The sequence below is a fragment of the Pyrus communis genome, chromosome 5, assembly GCF_963583255.1.
Source record: "Pyrus communis chromosome 5, drPyrComm1.1, whole genome shotgun sequence".
Classification (NCBI taxonomy): Eukaryota; Viridiplantae; Streptophyta; class Magnoliopsida; order Rosales; family Rosaceae; genus Pyrus; species Pyrus communis.
In genome coordinates, this window is record NC_084807.1 from 3,511,150 (window position 1) to 3,531,029 (window position 19,880).

Sequence of the window (19,880 nt, forward strand, 5' to 3'; positions counted from 1 at the left end):
GTAATAGATCTATTAACTTAGAAAACAAACAAAGAGCTTTGGGCAAGATTTCACCTTGTATGGCAAGGTTGAACTTCTTGCAGTTACTTATCTTTGAAATTACAGGGTTTATATGCTAAAAAGGGATGAATGGTAAACAAGTTTACACAAGGGAATCGATATTGCGCCACTAAGGGAGATAACAGAGCTTTAAACTAAACAACAGATAGGTTGTCGCTAAAAAATGACTGAATATAGGTTGATTTCAGCTTTTGGATGCAAATCTGACTTGAGAGCAGGGTTTGTATGTTTGTTTGATTGGTTAAGTGTCCTTATCTCTAGGGCCTCTTTCTCATTTTGTAGGCAATTTAGCCCGATTGTTGTAACTTTGTTCTTGCCCGAAAGCACTTGGAGGGTAGTGAGTCATCAACTTTTTACTTGTAATGCCACTGAAAAGTGTTCTTTGGCTGCTAGTAGGTTAGTCTCCATCACTTGTCACTTCAATGGTAAGCACGAGGCTTATATCTTGGCTGAGAAGGCTTCAATTTGCCTTTGGGCTCGGTGCTGGGGTTCGGGCAAGTCCCTTTTTAGTTGGCATTATTAGGCTTTTCTTCATTCAAATCAAATGTTCAAATATTAACCCAAACATAAAGAATCTTATAAACCGAGCAAGGGTTAGACTCACAACAATGTAAAGAATGATGTGTTCTAAAAACAAGCCACAAACTTCGACCCCAAACGCATTGGCAACCGAGGTGGTTGTGTGTTTGAAATCCAATTTCCAAAACACAACATATACCCAATATTTCTACATGGATAGGTAAATCACAAAAAGGGAAGTGAATTTCATACTTGTGTCAACTAGCGAAAGTGGTCGAAAACAATCAAAATCATCGAGAAACGCGTGGTGGCAATATAACTTCGCGACCTCGATCCGCCATGTACAGTTGTTTGGTGCCTTAGTCTTTGATGGATTTTGCTCATGCAATGATGTGATACAAGCCACTGGTGGCGGTGCACGTCACTGCCAACTGGTGGCGGTGCACGTCACTGCCAGAGCAGAAATATCAAACTGATTCCATTAGGCTTGGCAGTTCGATCGCCTCTCCCCTTAAAAAAAAAAAAAAAAAAAAAAAAAAAAAAAAAAAAAAAATTTCCTCATTTTTATTTTATGTTAGTTATATTCTGATCAAACCAATTTCGAAATATTCCCCTTTAATTATAGTTATTAACTAAAATTATGTATTTTGTACATTTTAAATTTGAATATATTTTGTTCATTTTATAATATAAAATTTCTCGGAATCAAATATACTTATATATTAAAAAGGACAAGAATATAGTATACAATAAAATTAATTAAATTTATACGTAATCATATCAACTATTAAGAAAGAGCAATAAATTTTATGTGCGGTAAAGTTCAAGAATATTAAAAAAATTGTAAAATATATGAACTACCAAAGCATGTTCCGAAATTTCGAGATTACTCTGATTCCAAACTTCAAAATTTCGAATTTGAAAATTATGACATGATCCGATTCTTAATTTTAGAATGAAAATTAAAAACGTTGTTTCCGATATGATCTAATCCCAAATTAGAATGAAACTTGGAATGTTATTTCTGATCTGATCCTGAAATTTTAAAATGAAAATTAGAAATGTTGCGTCCGATCCTTCTGAAAATCACCCCTAATTGTCTTTATGATGCGGCTGCCATTGTCTCATTTCCTTTTATGTTGTGCTGTGCTTTTGTTTTGAGCTGCTTTTTTGGGCTTTTTTTTTTTGCCTTGTATTAGGTTTTTATCAGTTGAAACTAATTGTGCTTGAAAAAAAAAATTGCAAATTTTGGCAAAACTAAATAATTACCAACAACAAAAAATGTAATTACGCATTTATCCAAAAGATCACAAAATAAGAAAAAAGATTTTATTTATTCGGCTTTTTTTTCTCTTCATTAAAATCCGGATCAGGACAAAAAACCGAACCCTACCGAACAGCGTCTTAACGTCGTTAACGAGAGACAAAGCGGGAATAAAATGAAAAGCCAGGGACAATATCGGAATCAAAAAATCAGGAGCTGGGGCATCGAAAGGCAAGCAGGACACGCGGCCCCATCGCATTGGATTTGGACGACGTACAATGCGATCATGCCCTTGCGTCCGTACGGCTGCCGCGTCACGAAGAGAGCGCGCACAAAACAGACAAAACAAACGTTGCAGGAAGCAGCAGCCTTTTGTGAGACCACTCTCTCCGTTTGCTGGGATTTCCATTCGCATATAAATACAGTGTAGGATATATAGATATACTCTTATTTCCAAGGACTCCAAAAGCCATAGCTTGCAAGCAGAAAACCCTAATCACTCTGCGATTTTGCTTTGCTGGGTTTTGAGTTTCTCTCTCTTCTGGTGGGTCTCTCTCTCCATCTTCTTCGTACTGTTTGTTCTGGTTTAGGCCTCTGATAGGCCTCAATGTGCTTGCTATGTGAAATCCCACTTACTATTGAGCTCTGAAATGCTCGTTCAAGCAGTGGTCTTCTACTTTCTTTGATTTTTCTTAGTCTCTTTAAACTTATGGATTTTTGTGGGTTTCAGAGAACGATTGGCATTTTGCTTTTTTAGATTTTGGTTATGGTATTGTTGACTCCCACTGAAAAGCTCTGATATGCTCACTACGCTAAAAAGCGATTTTTAGAGCTATCATGCTTATATCAGCAGTGGATCGTCTTCTTTCTTTGATTTTTGTTGTCTGTATTTGTAGCTTTCTGGATTTTTTTGCGTTTATTAAAACGATTGGGATTTCGAGTTTTTTGGTTTTAGTTTTTTTTTCACTCCCAAGGGGAGCTCTGATAAGCTCACTGCGTTAAAAAGACAATTTTCAGAGCTCTCACATGCTTATTTCAGCAGTGATCACATTTTTTTTCTTTGATTTGTGCGTTTAGATTCTGGGTTTCTTTGCTTTCTGAGAAAGATTAGGATTTTTGGGTTTTTAGTTTTTGATTTTGGTATGTTTTTACTCCCGCTGAAAAGCTCAGATACGCTCACTAAGCCAGATTTTCAGAGCTCTCATGCTTCTTTCAACAGTGGGTATTTTTGCTTTTATTTTATTTATTTATTTATTTATTATAAATTTTGCGGACTTACTGCTACAGAAACCGTATGAGACATCGGACGACTGGGAATTGCTTTTGGAATTTGAAACTTTTGGTCATATTATTGCATGCTTTTGGGTTTTCGTTTTTGTTTTCTCTCTGGCTTCACGCTTAGCCAAATACGTGAAAGCTAGACGTTGGTTCAGAGCTGGGTCGTCTCTGATTTCTCTGAATCTGCGCTTGTGGATTGTTTTTGTTGCTTCTGACGACTGGGATTTTGCTTTTGGGGTTTCACAAGTTTGGGTTTTTCTGATTCCTTTTTATTATTTTAAACCTTTTGTCTCTTTGCTTCCTACGTGAAAGCAAATAATAATATTTTTATTATTTTAGGGCTCGACGTTTTTTTTCTTCTCAAATTGAGTTTTTTTGCTTTTGTTTTTTTAATACATCGATATTGTTATACTAGAAGAAGAAGAGTTCGAACAAATTGAGTTTGATTTTTGTAATTTTATATTTTTGGGTGCTACTATTAATTCTGTACTCTCAAGGGTCTCTCTTTAAATGCCATTTTAGAGGTTTGCCTTTTGGTTTATGGAGCTTAGATCTGAGTAATAAAGCACATAAATATTTATGTGTGTGTTTGTAAATATGTATTTTCTTGGGTTTTTGGCATATTCTTTTGTGTATGTAAAAAGATCTGAAATTTTTCTGAAGAAGAAAATGGTTTTTTTTTTTTTTCTTATGAAAATCTGTGTGGATGTTTTTTTCTGTTTTACAGTTACTGCAACGTTTTGTATGAATTTTTTATTGTTCTGCTGCCATTTTCTTACTTCCATTGGCTTAATATTCGGCTTTAATTAGCTTCTTTTTTATTTTATTTTTTATGTTTCCATAACACCATTATCGTTCTTTTCTCTTCATTAATGCTGTGTTTTGATTACATGTAACCATTTAATTAAGAAGCCTTGAGCATACAGTTTTCATGTTTGTATATATATATATATATATATATATTTTTTTTTTTAATTTTACTGTCGATACATTACTCTATTTGCGAAGTTCCGATTCTTGGTTTATGAAATTCTTTCCGTACGCATTTGATACTGTGGTAGGCCAGTATGGTACAAGTTTTTATAACGTTTTCCTATACGAAAATTCCTTTTGCTTGAATGACACACAATAGTTGGTTTTTCGAATGTTTGAGAATTCCTTTATGTGAAGTCTTCAGACTGAAAATGAAGTAAATGAGTGAGACAAGAAAACATTACTCTAACGAACATTTATATTTGAAGAATCGCGTTTGAATACATTTGGTAGAACGTTTTTCCGTTAATTTATCTATTTTGTCCTATACTGTTCCTAACGAATAGTATCTACACAAGATTTGTTTTCATAACGATTTGTTTCCTCTCTTTCGATGATTTTCCTTTTAACGGAGCTCATCAAGTTTATAAATGTGGATTCAACTTGTAGCATCACGTTTATAGATGAGTAACCTTTTTAGAATTCAGAAAACTCCTGGTTTCCTGTTCATTAAATTTAGTGAAGTTATCTAATTAGAGAAGTAAGGATCTCTCAACTCCTCTCCTGTTTTCCCCTGCATCTAAGAAATATTGACAGAGAGCACGTCACCGTACTTGCCTGCCATGATTGCCACTGCAGCGTATTACACGTCGGCGCTCTAACTAATATTTAGTTAGGCCGTTAGAGAATATGGTTGATTAATGTGTTTAGCTCTAACTGGTGTGAGAATTTCATTCTCTGTATTTTCTTGAATGCTTTCTTGTGTTCCTTTTCTGTCTCAGTTCTTGATACTGTTAATAAGAAAGTCATGATTTGTTGATTTGTATCGACGTCCTTTGGTGGAATTGACTTGTGGTTGAGCAGGTCTTAGGAAATGGAGCGCTTGAATCCCGATGGACTTGAACTACCTCCACCTCCACCCATTATTCCTCCAAATGTTGTCCCAATTGTGGCAGAGGAAAAGTCTCTTGAACTATTTAAGAAAGCATCAGCTCCAAAACGTGTTCCCATGGCAAGGACTGGGAATGGAACCAAAGGGCAAAAGATCCCTCTTCTGACCAACCATTTCAAAGTGGCAGTAAACAAGTCTGATGATTACTTTTTCCATTACAGTGTAATTACCTCTACTTGATGTCTCTTGCTTTGTACTTTGAAGATAAGTTTATGTTTGTATAATTGTGTTGGTGTTAAATACTTAAATGGTGGTACAGATTGCGATGTCGTATGAAGATGGAACTCCAGTTGATGGTAAAGGCATTGGACGCAAGGTTCTTGATAAAGTCAAACAGACATACGCAATGGAGCTTGCCAATAAAGAATTTGCTTATGACGGAGAGAAAAGCTTGTTTACCGTTGGCCCTCTTCCTCACAACAGACTTGAGTTCACAGTTGTATTGGATGACGTCTCATCAACCAGGTACTAACATGTTGTTTATTATGTATTTTTCCTGCTCTTGTTTCCGATCAGGAAATTGTCTCATTGGTCCTTTTGCACAAATGTCTAGGAGGACTGCAAGCCCAGGAGGTGGCTCCAACCGTGCTGACAGTGAGGGAGATCGGAAGAGAGTTAAGAAGCAATTTCAATCCAAACAATTAAATGTGCTGATCAATTATGCTACTAAAATCCCAATGCAAGCAATCGTGAATGCAATACGTGGCCAGGATTCAGAACATTTTCAGGAAGCGGTGAGGGTTCTTGATATCGTACTAAGGCAGAATGCAGCAAAACAGTAAGTACTTGACTGTTGTTGTATCTTTCCTCAGTGATTGTCTACTATTTCATTTGGTGTATAATGATGTGTTTTTCTACAGGGGTTGTCTTCTTGTCCGACAGTCTTTCTTCCACAACAATCCAAGGAACTTTGCAGACTTGGGATCAGGTGTGTTAGGCTGCAGGGGTTTTCATTCAAGTTTCCGAGCCACCCAAGGGGGTCTATCTCTTAATATGGGTAAGCTTCTAAGCGAGAATGCTTGGATTGTTTATGTTACTCTACTGTCAATCTAATCTCTGTCCTTGACACCTTGTTTCCATGCAGACGTATCCACTACAATGATTGTAAAACCTGGCCCCGTTCTAGACTTTCTGATGCTAAACCAGAACGTTAAGACTCCTTACCAGATCGATTGGACGAAGGTAATATTGGTTGCTTACTTTTTTTATATTACACTGGTGTGGCATTGTTCAAGATCTGAGCTTTCTTTAATCTCATAATATAGGCTAAGAGAATGCTGAAAAATCTAAGGATCACAACCTATTCATCTAAGATGGAGTACAAAATCACTGGACTGAGTGATAGACCATGCAAAGAGCAGAGGTGATCTATTTCTTTATTCTTATATCCATGCCATATGAGAAGTAGGCTTTATAGATCATCTCAATTTCTGGTTTCTTGTTTAATCTAATAATTTGCTTCTACACATTTTTGTCTAGGTTCTTCCTGAAATCGAAAAAAGGACAGGATGGTGATGGAGAAGAAATTACGGTTTCTAAATATTTTGCTGTCTATAAGAACCTACCATTGCGGGATTCAGCAGACTTCCCATGCATCAATGTTGGGAAACCAAAGAAGCCATCTTACTTTCCACTTGAGGTGATACTTTTAACTTTCGACTATTTATTGTTAAGCTTAATTCTAGAATTTTTCTCATTCTTATTTGCCTCTGTAGCTTTGTGACTTGGTTTCACTGCAACGCTATACAAAATCTTTAACCAATTTGCAAAGAGCTTCACTAGTGGAGAAGTCTCGGCAGAAGCCCCAGGAGAGGATGTCAGTTTTGCGTGATGTAAGTAAAGTTATGTGTGCCATCTATATGGTATTCTATCTTCATATTTAAAACTCACTGACTCCTCAAATTTTGATTCTCTCAGGCACTGAGGACTAGTAATTATGATGCTGACCTGATGCTTCGTTCTTCTGGAGTGTCAATTGGTGCTGACTTTGTGCATGTTGAAGGCCGTGTATTGCCAGCTCCAAAGGTAGACATCTTTTATTTTCATTTTTGTTTCCTTCATAATTGATCTGACTTGTCTTTTGGGGTGCTGTAGAAGTTCTTATGTTCTGATTTTCTCTGTTTATTGATACTTCCCTGCAGCTAAAAGTTGGGAACGGAGAGGACTTTTTTCCACGCAACGGGAGGTGGAATTTTAACAACAAGGTACCACTCCTCCTATTTATTTTCTGTTTCACCAGAATCAAGATTTATTTTTCACCTCAATTCACCTTTATTTTTTGTGTGCAGAAACTGGTACAACCTGTGACTATAGATCGTTGGGCTATTGTCAATTTCTCTGCTCGCTGTGACACTCGGAACCTGGTCAGCAATATGATGAAGTGCGGAAATATGAAAGGAATTGTAAGAATCTCTCTCTCTGAACTATATTATAAAAGAACTATTACTTTACTGTAAATCAATTCCTTTGGTTATTTGTTGTTCTAAAAAAAAATTCTTTAATACAGGCCATAAAGGAACCATTTATGCTATTTGATGAGAGTAACCAGCACAGACGTGAACCAGCTCCCGTTAGAGTGGATAAGATGTTTGAATACATAAAGTCAAAACTTCCAGGACCACCTCAACTTCTGTTGTGTATTCTTCCCGAGAGGAAGAATTCTGACATATATGGTTAGCTCATTATTCTTTTCTTATATCATTTTATCTGCACCTTTAGGTTGAGGATTCATGTATTGATTATTCTTCAAATTCAAGGTCCATGGAAAAGGAAAAATCTTTCTGAGCTTGGGATTGTAACACAGTGCATTGCTCCTACAAAAGTGAATGATCAGTACGTCACAAATGTGCTCCTTAAAATCAATGCAAAGGTAAATGGAAATTTACAAATCTAATTTGTGGAATTGTCTTGTAGTTTATGACTCATGCATTAATTTTGTCTTCCTTGCTTTATATGAGCTTGTGCAGATGGGTGGAATGAATTCGTTGCTAAGTGTGGAGCATTCTCCTTCTATTCCATTGGTTTCCAAGCGCCCCACTCTGATTCTCGGTATGGATGTGTCACACGGCTCACCTGGGCGATCAGACGTGCCTTCTATTGCAGCGGTAATATTTTCCCTTGACACTGAACTTGTTATAATTATGTTCTCTGCCATAATTGTTACTATTCTTTTTGGACTAGTTAGAGAACTTCACTGTATACTGTCAACCTGGTAGTTGCTGCTGTATCATGTTGTAAGTGTCTATTTAACGTGTAGCAGCAACTACCAGGTTGGCGGTAATCAAGGGCCAGTGAAATCACTGTATCACTTTTGCTGTATCACTGTGTACCGTCAACATAATTATACAACATTTCTCTGCTTATCTTTGGAATTTTGTAGGTGGTGAGTTCCAGGCACTGGCCCTTGATTTCTCGTTACCGAGCTGCTGTGCGTACTCAATCACCAAAAGTAGAAATGATTGCTTCTCTGTTCAAGCCTGTGTCAGATAAAGAGGACGACGGCATAATCAGGTTGGGTCCCCTGTGGCTTTCACCACTACATTCAAACTGCCACTTCGATATTTTTGCATCCAGTTTTTCTTATCCGATTATTATTAAAATTTTACAATATATGTTTCAATCAATCTTGCAACGTTTGTGTTCTTTTCAGGGAACTGTTGATGGACTTTTATGCTACTTCAGGAAGCAGGAAGCCGGATCAGATAATTATTTTCAGGTGTGGTATTCCTAATATATTCAAGGAGTAATAAATGAGCCACAAAGGAACAACTGCATTTCTAGTTTGTGTCTTCTCTTCTTTGTTATTAATCTCATATCGTTATCATTTCATACCCCAATCAATATGGCCTAATTTCCTATAAAATCGAAGGCCGAGGAACCCGTTAATGTTAGTCACTAGAAATGCTTTGTAATACTATGAATATCAGCTAGTGTTACCCTCTTATCACTCTTTCAACAATTCATTAATCCTCTAATGCGTATTTTATCTCTTATTGTTTGCATTTAATTAGAACTTACCATTTAAATGCATGTTCCGATTAACTCTAGTTTCTGTATGTGTACATGTGCCGTACATTATTTTCTGTACCAATTTGCCAACGTCTTTTTGATGCTTGTTTTGTAGTTTCAAAACAGGCTTCTCAACGTGATACGTTTTGCAACAAATCAATGAACTTTCAATTTCACATTTATTAACTAAAAGTCTAAAAGACAAGTGGTTTCAACAGTTAAAATGTTGTATCACTTGTAATGGTTTTGAAAAGATTGCACATTAACACTCACCTCTTGCTGATCTTCCTGTCACTTGGTTTTTCTCCTATTTAGGGATGGAGTGAGTGAATCACAGTTCAACCAAGTCTTGAATGTGGAACTGGATCAGATTATTGAGGTTTTCACGATGCGAATCCACATTTTTCTTATTAGTTTTTACATTCTTTACTTGCAAGAGGGGAAATGTCTTAACTGTAATTTGGTGTTTTTAATCTTTTTGCAGGCCTGCAAATTTCTTGATGAGACTTGGTCTCCAAAGTTCATGTTGATTGTTGCACAAAAGAATCATCACACCAAGTTCTTCCAGACGCATTCACCTGACAATGTTCCACCGGGTTAGTCATTTTACCATCAATTGGATTTCAGAATAGTAAAGAACAAAGTTAACGTTCTTTTGTTTCTAAATAAAGCTTTTTCTTTGATTACTTGAACTCAGGAACCATCATAGACAACAAAGTGTGTCACCCCAAGAACAATGATTTCTACTTGTGCTCTCATGCTGGGATGATTGTGAGTATCCTAAACCAGAACCTGCCACTTATTATCGAACAAATTTACTCCATGTTTCTTGGACATTATTGCTTATTACGGAAAGGAATAAACAAAAATCGAGTCCTGAGTCCCTTTCTATTGATTTGTTTTAGACAGTATTGTTCTCTGATTCAGCTACTCTGAATGGAGGTTCAACTGACTTTGGATTGTGTTCATGTAGGGGACTACTCGGCCTACCCATTATCATGTTCTGTATGACGAACTTGGGTTTTCAGCAGATGACTTGCAAGAACTGGTTCATTCTCTGTCTTATGTGTAAGTTTTCTCTCAAGTCACATCTTTTTAGAGTTTGCACAATGAATTCGATCCCAGGAAACAATATCTTTTTGTATTTTTATCTGTCAAGTAGTTAGCGCGAGTTTCAAACCTGACTCCTTACTTTGAATTTTGTACAGGTACCAAAGAAGCACGACAGCCATATCCGTAGGTAATATAATCTGTCCTGTTTTGTTTTCTGCTCCAATGTCTAATTGACTTCATTCTTGCTAGCGTGACTACACTGATTAATGTTCCAATACGCCTGTATGAGTTCTTCGTTGCTGCACTAGTAATGATTTTAGTCACTTCACATTCACACCTTGTTCTGCAAAGGAAATCACAGAACATGCTGTCTTTTGTACATGTAGTTTTTTGAACAGTTAAATAGTAGTAATGACTAGAAAATTAAGTAAAGGGTTACGAGCCGGTCTTCAGAAGTTGCTCTTTATTTTCTCCTTTGCTCTGTTTTCCGCACGGTGTTTTATCAGATCCTTGATAAGTTTTTTTTTCGGTTTCTCTATGCCGCAGTTGCTCCAATCTGCTACGCCCATCTAGCTGCTGCCCAGATTTCCCAGTTCATCAAGTTTGATGAAATGTCGGAGACTGCCTCAAGCCATGGTGGTGGAGTCACAGTTCCAGGTGCTGTGCCCGTGCCCGAGTTACCCAAGCTGCATAAAAATGTGATCAACTCCATGTTCTTCTGTTAAAGAATGGTTGCAGACTTCAGTTTCTTATCCCCCACGGCTCGATGCCGTTAGAATAACATATGAACTTTGACTAATGGTTTTGACAGCAACTATTTAAGCTTTGGGGAATTTTGGCAGGAACTTTCACTAATATATCCGTGCTGATATAACATACATATATATATATATATATATTTTTTATGTCTGGCCTGGTGTTTGACGTTCACCAGTATTTTGAGAATATCTGGTGCTGGAACACTTCAGAAATTATGTATGGATGATTTCTGTTTCTGAGAATTAATCTTGGAGTTTATTATCTTACTTGTTACCTATACTCCTATATATGCTTAATCATAAATTGGCCTTCTCCTCGTGAGAATGACTTGTATGAAACGGATTCACTGTCACTCTATCATCTTGTTTTAACAAAATAATGACGTGTAAGTTTTTCAACACATGTCATTGTAATTATCGGATCGGGACACTTAGTGGCGGTGAATTTTGTCAAAAGAAGCACGTCAACACATGTCATTGTAATTATCGGATCGGGACCTTCTCCTCGGAATAATAACAGATTCACCGTCACTCTATCCGTCATAATTTTTGTTAGTGTGCTGATGTGGCATATATGTGGACCCATAAGTCTATTAAATTTTGTCAAAAGAAGCACATCAACACACGCATATTAATTTTCGTTTTGACGGATCATCTTAATGTTATGAATTAATTTCATGGACCACTTGTGAATTTTTTTTTTTTTTTTTTTTAATTTTGAATTTTGAAACTGTTAGATTGAAAGTTTTGAGACTTTAAGTTAGGAATTTATGGGTGTGTTTGTTGCATTGAACTATTTTGGACTGGACTAACTTTAGGGACTAAATTAGACTGGCTTGGCTTGGACTAAGCAAGATAAAAATAGTAAAGTGTTTGGTGCAGTATCGGACTAAATCACGGATTAAATTATTATTGGAATTCAAATATTTTTTTTTTTGTCAAATTTTAATTTATCTTGTTGATATTTCATTATTATTATTCTATGCTTTTTTATTTGGCTCACTCTCTCTCCCATCTCTTTACCTTTCTTTTCTTTTCATCCGTGTCTTCTTCGCACCGCCGAGAACTTTTCTTCTTCTTTTCATTTCATTTCCTATCAACAATTTAGGAAATTGTGAATATGTACTTCAACCAATGAGCTTGGTCTAAGCAGAGGTGAATCGAACGACAGAGTTCGTGAGTTCTCCAATTGAAGTTCGAATAGAGGTCTTTGTTCATGATTCAGGGTTAGGGACAAGGAGAGGGAGAGAACGCGAGCAAAGAGCGATCGAAGGGATTAGCTAGTCCCATGGTTCGCAACGTCTCTCGCCAAGACCGTCTAGTACAGTCCTTAGTCGAGACGAGTCCGGCTTACTCCCAGTTAGTCCAATGAAGCAACAAATATGGGATTGGACTAACTATTAGTCTAGTCCAATCCAATGAGGGCTTTTGAAAGGAAAGAAACACACCCTATAACCTTGTTTGGCAGCTCGGATTGTACTAACTATTTATATCAGATAGGATAAATAGCCACTAGATAGTACTGACTAAATCAGTCGGGCGTTTGGTGCATTATCAGACTAATAACCGTATTATTTATACTATGTTTGATATTATACCAGATAGAAGGAATTCAAAATATTACTACTTTTAAAATAAAAATTGATGATTAATGGAAAAAAAAGCACTTTGCAGAAATATTTATGGAATTCAAAATAAAGCACTTTGATGATTAATGGAATTCAAAATATTTATACAGTTGTTTCTTCACTTTGCAGAAAAGAAGCACTTTGCTTCTCCCATTCCCGAAGCAAAATGAAATGGAGACGGGCACTCTACAAGGACCATCAACGCCCTTAGATGTAGAAGCATACCCAAAAGCCCGTTTGTGTCCTCTCTCTCATCGAGTCCTACACCGAAGCCTCTCATATCTCCACCTCTTTGTCATTTGAAGCATAACCGCCGATGTTAAACGAAAGCCAAAACGGGAATGCAGCAGCCATAGAAGTATCAGAACAACAGCGTGCAGCAGCCGCAGTGAAGGGAAACGCAGAGAAGATACAGATAATCTCGGTCACTGCCGCCGTTGATGCAGGACGACTACAACCATTCGAGTTTTGTCAGTCCATCGAGACTCTCCTCTTTCCGCTTACGCCGTTCGCTGTGATCAGAGAAGTAGGAGGATGAGAAGTTGTAGGAGGGCGGAACAAAGAGAGGCATGTTTCTACCCGACTAAATAATACCGTGGTTTTGGGCGGTACAACTAAGCAGGTATTAGCCAGATAAAGGAGGTGGGGCCGGATTATTTAATCCGGTAGCTATTTAATCCAAACGGACATCAAATATCGTATTCCATATTATTAGTACTATTCGGTGTCTTATACGGTGTGCCAAACAGGGCCTATAGGTTTAGGCTTTTGAGTTGAGGATCCTGGGATTTTCAAATCGTGTTTGTTCATCGTACATCTTACAGTAATATATCATTTTAAATACTTTTATTTAAAATTAAATATAAATAGTACTTGACAATACTTTTATTTCAAATTAAATATAAATAGTACTTGACAAAAACTAACTGTACGATGTATGATAAACAGACAAGATTTGAGGATCTTCAGGATTCTCACAAAAATAATCCGAAGAGGATCCTTATTCTTAAAAGTTGGGCCGTGATCACATCACAGTTGATGATGAATGGTTATTCAGTTAATATGTTTATATTTTTCTTCCTAATGTTTCTTTTAAAATATTTCTTTAATTTTAATTTGGTAATAAGCACATGTTAAAATATAACCAAATCAAACCAAACCAACACTTAGTGAACCGATCTAATCAGTTCTAAACCATTGTCGTTCGATGGTGTGCTTAAACTGAACTAACCCAAACTGTACCCGCCTTTAAAATAAATCATGCATCTACATTTTCTTTTTTGAAAGAAATCATGCATTTACATGATCCTAAATGATTTCACAACTCTGTATGCCCCACGTCATGTGAAAAGTTGAGATAATAGTTGCATAATTTAATGACTGATTTTGTGCCCATCCACTCTTTTTCTTTTTTACGAACTCAACTAATGTAAAAGCAAGTTTGGTGTTTTTTGTTTTTTTTTTAACAAATGATAATTATGTACTAAAGAGAAGTGAGCTAAATCTCATAATAATATTATTATGCTTTAAAAAAAATTGTTTCTGATGTTCTGTAAGAATAAAAAGCTGTAAAATAAAGTTACTGAGTGTTCGGTAAACTTATTTTTGTAAAAGTGCTTTTAACAAAAAGAATAGTGTCTGAGTGTCTGATAAATTTTTATATTAAAATACTGTGGATATGTTAAATAAGAAGAAAGCATATGGTATTGGATATGATATATTAATTATCAAAGAAAATAATACAGGGACAAAGATTGTAATTTGCAAAATATGCAAGGTATACTTGCCATCTCAAAATTTCATTACATGGGAATTGTTCACTATTCTTTGAAAAACAAACTCTTTTTTTTATGTTTTATCAAACACATTTAGTGTTCCAAATTTTTTAATAAATTATTGGGTAAATTACAAAAAACTACCTTAATTATTAGGTTGTTAACAGTTTCATACCTCATCTTTAAAAAGTTTCAACGTCATACATTTTCTTACAAATTTGTTGCAATGTTCTACCTCTGTTACATTGTCTGTCAATTCCTTCGTTATATGCTAAAGTGGCTTATGCTGGGTCCTACCCCTTCCACATATGAACTTCCATGTTGGTTTCTGATACATGTGGATCATCTAAAAAGGTGACACATGTACAAAAAAGAAAGTAAAAAAATATTCCATCGTGAATCGTGCAATTTGAATTGAAGCCTAAAGCCCAAATCGTGCAATTAATTCCATTCCATTTCAGTTTCATTTCAGTTCCCAAATCCAAGAACCCTAACCTTAATTTCATATCACCCGCCCCAAATTGCGATCAATAGTTCATTCAGCAAAAACCCTAAGTTCGTCTTGTCACCACCTACCTTCCCTTTGTTCGTTTTTTGTTGAAAACCCTTAGTTCTTCTGGTTTTCGAAGGATTTGACAATATTTCAAAGGATTCGAAATTGGGTGGAATCTGCACGAGGATCCTGAGCAAACGACGCCTATTGTAAGTACAAATTTTAGTTCGTTTTGTGCTTTGTTGGTTCTTTTTTTTTATTCCCGTTATTCTGGGTTTGTTGATTCCAAAATCTTTGTTGGCGATTTGTGGGTTTTGTTGATTGTTGATTTGAAATGCTTACTTGTATGTTGTAGAATGGGGGTCCTGTGGGTGCTTTGTTTATTGTTGTTGGGAAAAAGGTAGTTTGGGTGCTGGTGGTCCATGGGGTCTGGTGGGTGCTTTGTGTATTGTTGTCGGGGAAAAGGTAGTTTGGGTGCTGGTGGACCTGGGGTTCATTTGGATAATTGTTTAACAAAAGTTCAAATTTAGGTGATTTTATTTTGTTTATTCTAATGTTGGATAATGGAGGGTGCTTTTGGTGCTTTGTTTGTTGGTGAAAAAGATGTAGTGTTTTCTTTGTTTATTCAAAATGCTTACTAATTTGTTGGATAATGGGGTCTTTTTGGGTCTTCTTGTGCTTTTTTTTGTGATGTGCTTTTTCCTTTGCTTTGTTGTTGGCTGTTGAATATGTTGAGTTGCAATTGTTTGCATTTGGGGTGGGTTATGGTTCTACAGTTTCTTGGCTGCACTAACTAGGGTCATTTTGAGTCCTCTTGTGCTTTTTTCTATGATGTGTTTTTTCCTTTGCTTTGTTGTTAGCTGTTGAATATGTTGAATTGCAACTGTTTACATTTGGGGTGGGTTGTGGTCTTACGGTTTGTTGGCTGCACTAACTAAGGTCTTTTTTGTGCTTTGTTTGTTGGTAAAGAAAATGTAGTGTTTTCTTTGTTTATTCAAAATGCTTACCGATTTGTTGGATAATGGGGTCTTTTTAGGTCCTCTTGTGCCTTTCCTTTGATTTGTTATTGGTTGTTGAATATGTTGAATTGCAATTGTTTACATTTTAGGTGGGTTGTGGTCCTACGGTTTCTTGGCTGCATTAACTAGGGTTTAAACTTTTTTTTTTTTTTTTTTTTTTTTTTTTTTTTTTTTTTTTGAATTTCAAGTTATCCAGAACTATTTTCCATTCGTTTGCATCATGGTGGGGAGCTCGGTCATGAATACTACCATTGGGCGAGAGGGGGGAATTGCATATATAGATTATTGCGACAATGACTTAATGTCACTCTTTGTGATAGATGATATGGTGGAAGCTCTAGGATATAGTGAGATGTTTGTGAACTACTATTACCAGATTCCCAACATGGACATTAGTAATGGTTTAAAGCCCATTCAGAGTGATGCTGATGTACAGAAGATATGCAACTTTGTTCCAAAGGCTCGAGTGTTAGACATGTACATTGAATAATTGTCTACAGAATAAGCCCTTACCAAGGAACAACATTTTATGGAGTCTATAAGGTGCACCGGTCCACGCACATTGGTTATTGAGGAATTAAGTGATGAGGATGGGGATGTTATGGCAATAACTTGTAAATCAAGAAAACGAAAGATATTGCTAGCTATTGAAGGACCATCACATAATAATGGGGTGTCTGTTGAAGATGAGGTGACTGTTATATGCTTAGATGATGGTTTTCACCAAGAAGAGGTGGCTGGTACAAGTGTGGCTAAGGTTGAAGATGTACAAGTTGCTCGAGAATGAGGTTTACAAGATGTACACGTTGATGAACAAGGTGTACAAGTTGGTGAAGAAGGTGAAGGGGAACACAATGATACCTTCTTTGATGTACCTGTCGATTTTGAAAGAGACCAAGGAGAAAGTGATAAAGAAGATCTTGAAGAAGACAGTGACTTTGTAGAGAGTGATTATGGGAGTGATGATGATAACACAAATTTGCTAAGTATGATATGATTCAGGAAGCACATGAGGTGCAATATGAGCAAAGAACAGGAAGGCAATTTGAGAAAAGAAAAAAAAGGCAAACTGAGAAGATCAGTGAAGGATAAGAAGGGCAAGTAAATGAAGGAGAAGGGGAGAGACAAGAAGAGGAAGGACAACAAGAGGTTGAAGAAGCTGGAGATGGGGAGGTGAATCTGGTTCATGAACCAGATTATAATTCTGATGATCTGGAAAGTGTACACTCTGAAGATGAGGAAGGAGGCAAAAAAAGAGAGCATTATCCAGAGTTTAATGAGAAAACAGACATGAAAAATCCATAACTTACTCTAGGGCTTAATTTTAGAGACAGTGCGCAATTCAAAAGAGCCATCATGATGTATTCCTTAGTGAATGGATATGGGGAAATTCATTTTCATAGGAATGAGAAATTGAATATTACTGCTAAGTGTGCAAAGAATTGCCATTGGATTTGTGCTGCTGGCAAGATGCATGGATCAAACAACATCCAAATCAAGATAATCCTTGATCACCACACATGTGGGAGGACTTGAGCAAATAAGAACATAACTGCTTCTTTACTCACAAATTTGTACTTGGATCGGGTAAGCTCAATCCCACATGGCATGTCGAATCTTTTTATCCATTGTGGAATCCAAGTGGAATCATGGGTGTACAAAGATAAAGGCTTATAGGGCATTGAATAAAGCTTTCAAGATTATTGAAGGGAAAGATGCAGAGCAATATACAAAACTGTGGGATTTTGCTGAGGAAGTAAGAAGGACTAACCATGGAAACACTATGAAGTTAAAGTTGAATGAGTAAAGGTTTCAAAGGATATATGTTTACATAGGGCCATGCAAAGAAGGCTTTAAGGTAGGATGTAGACATTTTGATAAGTTTATATGAGTGCCACTTAAAGCTTTAACATGAAAGGCAGTTGTTATGTGTTGTTGGCATTGATTCAAACGATGATACATGGGTTATTGCTTATGCAGTGGTGGAAAGAGAAAATAAGGCAACTTGGATATGGTTCTTACAATTGTTAGTTGATGATATGGGTATAGAAAACCAAAATGGGTGGACATTCATTAGTGACAAGTAAAAGGGGTTAATTCCAGCATTTCAAAAAATTCTCCCCAAATGCCACCACAGATTCTGTGTGAGGCATTTGTACACAAACTATAAGAATTTATTCAAGGGGAAAACTTTGAATGATGATCTATGGGCAGTTGCCAAAACAACAATGGTTCACACTTCAAAAAGGCGATGGAGGAGGTTAAGAAACTAGATGAGAAGGCCTACAAATGACTAGTGAAGAAGCCTGCAACTCAATTGAGCAAGTCCCACTTTGAAACCTATCCAAAGTGTGACGTGTTGCTGACTAATTTATGTGTGTAGTCATACTAGTGTCAAGGCAAAAGCCTATTATAACTATACTGCAAATGATTCACACTATGTTGATGAAGAGAATTCAAATAAGGCAAGGTATAATGATGAAACAACTAGGAGATCTCTGCCCTAAGATTAAGAAGAAGTTGGAGGAAGCCAAACTCTTAAGTGGCAGGTGCATTGCACAATGGTCAGGAAAGACCAAATTTCAAGTGGATGCTAGAGGTGAGGAATAATATGTGTTGGACTTGGTTGAGAAGACATGCTCTTGTATGAAGTATGATTTGACGAGAATACCTTGCAACCATGCAATATTTGCCATCTATTTCAAGAGAGAAAAACCTGAGGATTATATGGATGCTTACCATTCAAATGCACAGTACTTGGAAGTTTATTCTCACTTAATAATGCCAATGAATGGTATGTCATTATGGGAAGATACTGAAAACCCACCAATCTTGCCTCCATTATATACAAGGCAACCTGGAAGACCAAAGAAGAAGAGAAACAAAGAAGTTGCTGGATTAGAGAAATATGGTGAACAAACCCCCACCAACCCATCAAATAATCCTAAAGTCCTCCTAAGCCACTTAAGCTTTGAAGGAAATGGCAAGGTGCTTTGAAGTGTACTATATACAAGCAAGAAGGACATAATTCAAGGACCTATCATTGACATCTTCCTCTAATGGACAAAAGGTAACATTTTGTACTTTCTTTAATCCTTTCATCCTTAATCATTTAATCCTTTAATCCTTTAATGAATGATTTTATACTTTGTTATAGGCATCCACATCAGCACAAGGGAGAGCATTATCATCAACCGAAGCTGCACCTAGAAAGAGGACAAGGAAATCTAAGGTAAAAACCTAAACCTTTTCCTCTCTTTTGTAGTTTACAACAGCAAGTTTAGTTTAGAACCTTGCTTTGCATCTGACCTTTTGTAATGAACATTGAAATTAGGCATCACAAACAGAGGATGGTTCATCTGCAAATCCTGAAGCTCATTGTCACATCCCAATCCTCATAATAAGATATTGTCTGCTTTAGGCCACGCCCTCACGGATTTGTTATAGGGTTTCCAACCAAAATGCGTCTTATTATAAGGAGGTAGGTATGCACATATAAGACACATCACCTCCTCTCTCCCGGGCGATATGGGATCTCACAATCCACCCTCTTTAGGGGCTCAACGCCCTCGTCGGCACACTTCCGGGTGGGGAGTGACTCTGATACCAAATTGTCACATCCTAGTCTGCATAGTAAGATATTGTCTGCTTTGAGCCACGCTCTCACGGATTTGTTCTTGGGTTTCCATCCAAAACGTGTCTTACTATAGGGAGGTGGACATGTATATATAAGGCACATCACCTCTTCTCCCCCGGGCGATGTGGGATCTCACACTCATTCACCGAGAGCCACCAAGCAGAGACAGACAAGGTAAACCAAGACCTAAAGATGCTAGAAATTGTAACAAATTATTGTTTTATGTGCAATAGGAACTGAAATTATGGTACATGGGTTCTGGAATTAGACATCACAAACATTGAATTTCTTTTGGTTTTTTGAACTAATTTGTAACCCTGAATATGCACTGTTTTGCTAGATGGATTTCAGTAGGTTTTTTGAATCAGTGCACTGTGCATTTTGGGATATTTAAGGGTGTCTAATGCATATCTTTGTAAATGTTAGATGGATTAACGATGCTATATGAATTACAGTTCAACTTT

The 19,880-nt window shown here is 36.7% G+C and overlaps 1 protein-coding gene across 1 annotated transcript; it reads left to right on the forward strand.

Moving 5' to 3' along the window:
- Positions 1-2,305: 2,305 nt before the first annotated feature.
- Positions 2,306-11,129, forward strand: LOC137734272 (protein argonaute 4A-like). Its single transcript, XM_068473566.1, has 23 exons — positions 2,306-2,387; positions 4,958-5,207; positions 5,305-5,510; positions 5,599-5,823; positions 5,906-6,042; positions 6,130-6,227; positions 6,311-6,408; positions 6,525-6,684; positions 6,761-6,877; positions 6,963-7,070; positions 7,187-7,249; positions 7,334-7,447; positions 7,552-7,717; positions 7,802-7,914; positions 8,012-8,149; positions 8,425-8,555; positions 8,695-8,760; positions 9,369-9,432; positions 9,538-9,649; positions 9,751-9,824; positions 10,027-10,121; positions 10,262-10,293; positions 10,653-11,129. The coding sequence occupies exons 2-23, from the start codon at positions 4,968-4,970 to the stop codon at positions 10,829-10,831; spliced, it is 2,736 nt and encodes a 911-aa protein (XP_068329667.1). The 5' UTR covers positions 2,306-2,387; positions 4,958-4,967; the 3' UTR covers positions 10,832-11,129.
- The last annotated feature ends 8,751 nt before the right edge of the window (positions 11,130-19,880 follow it).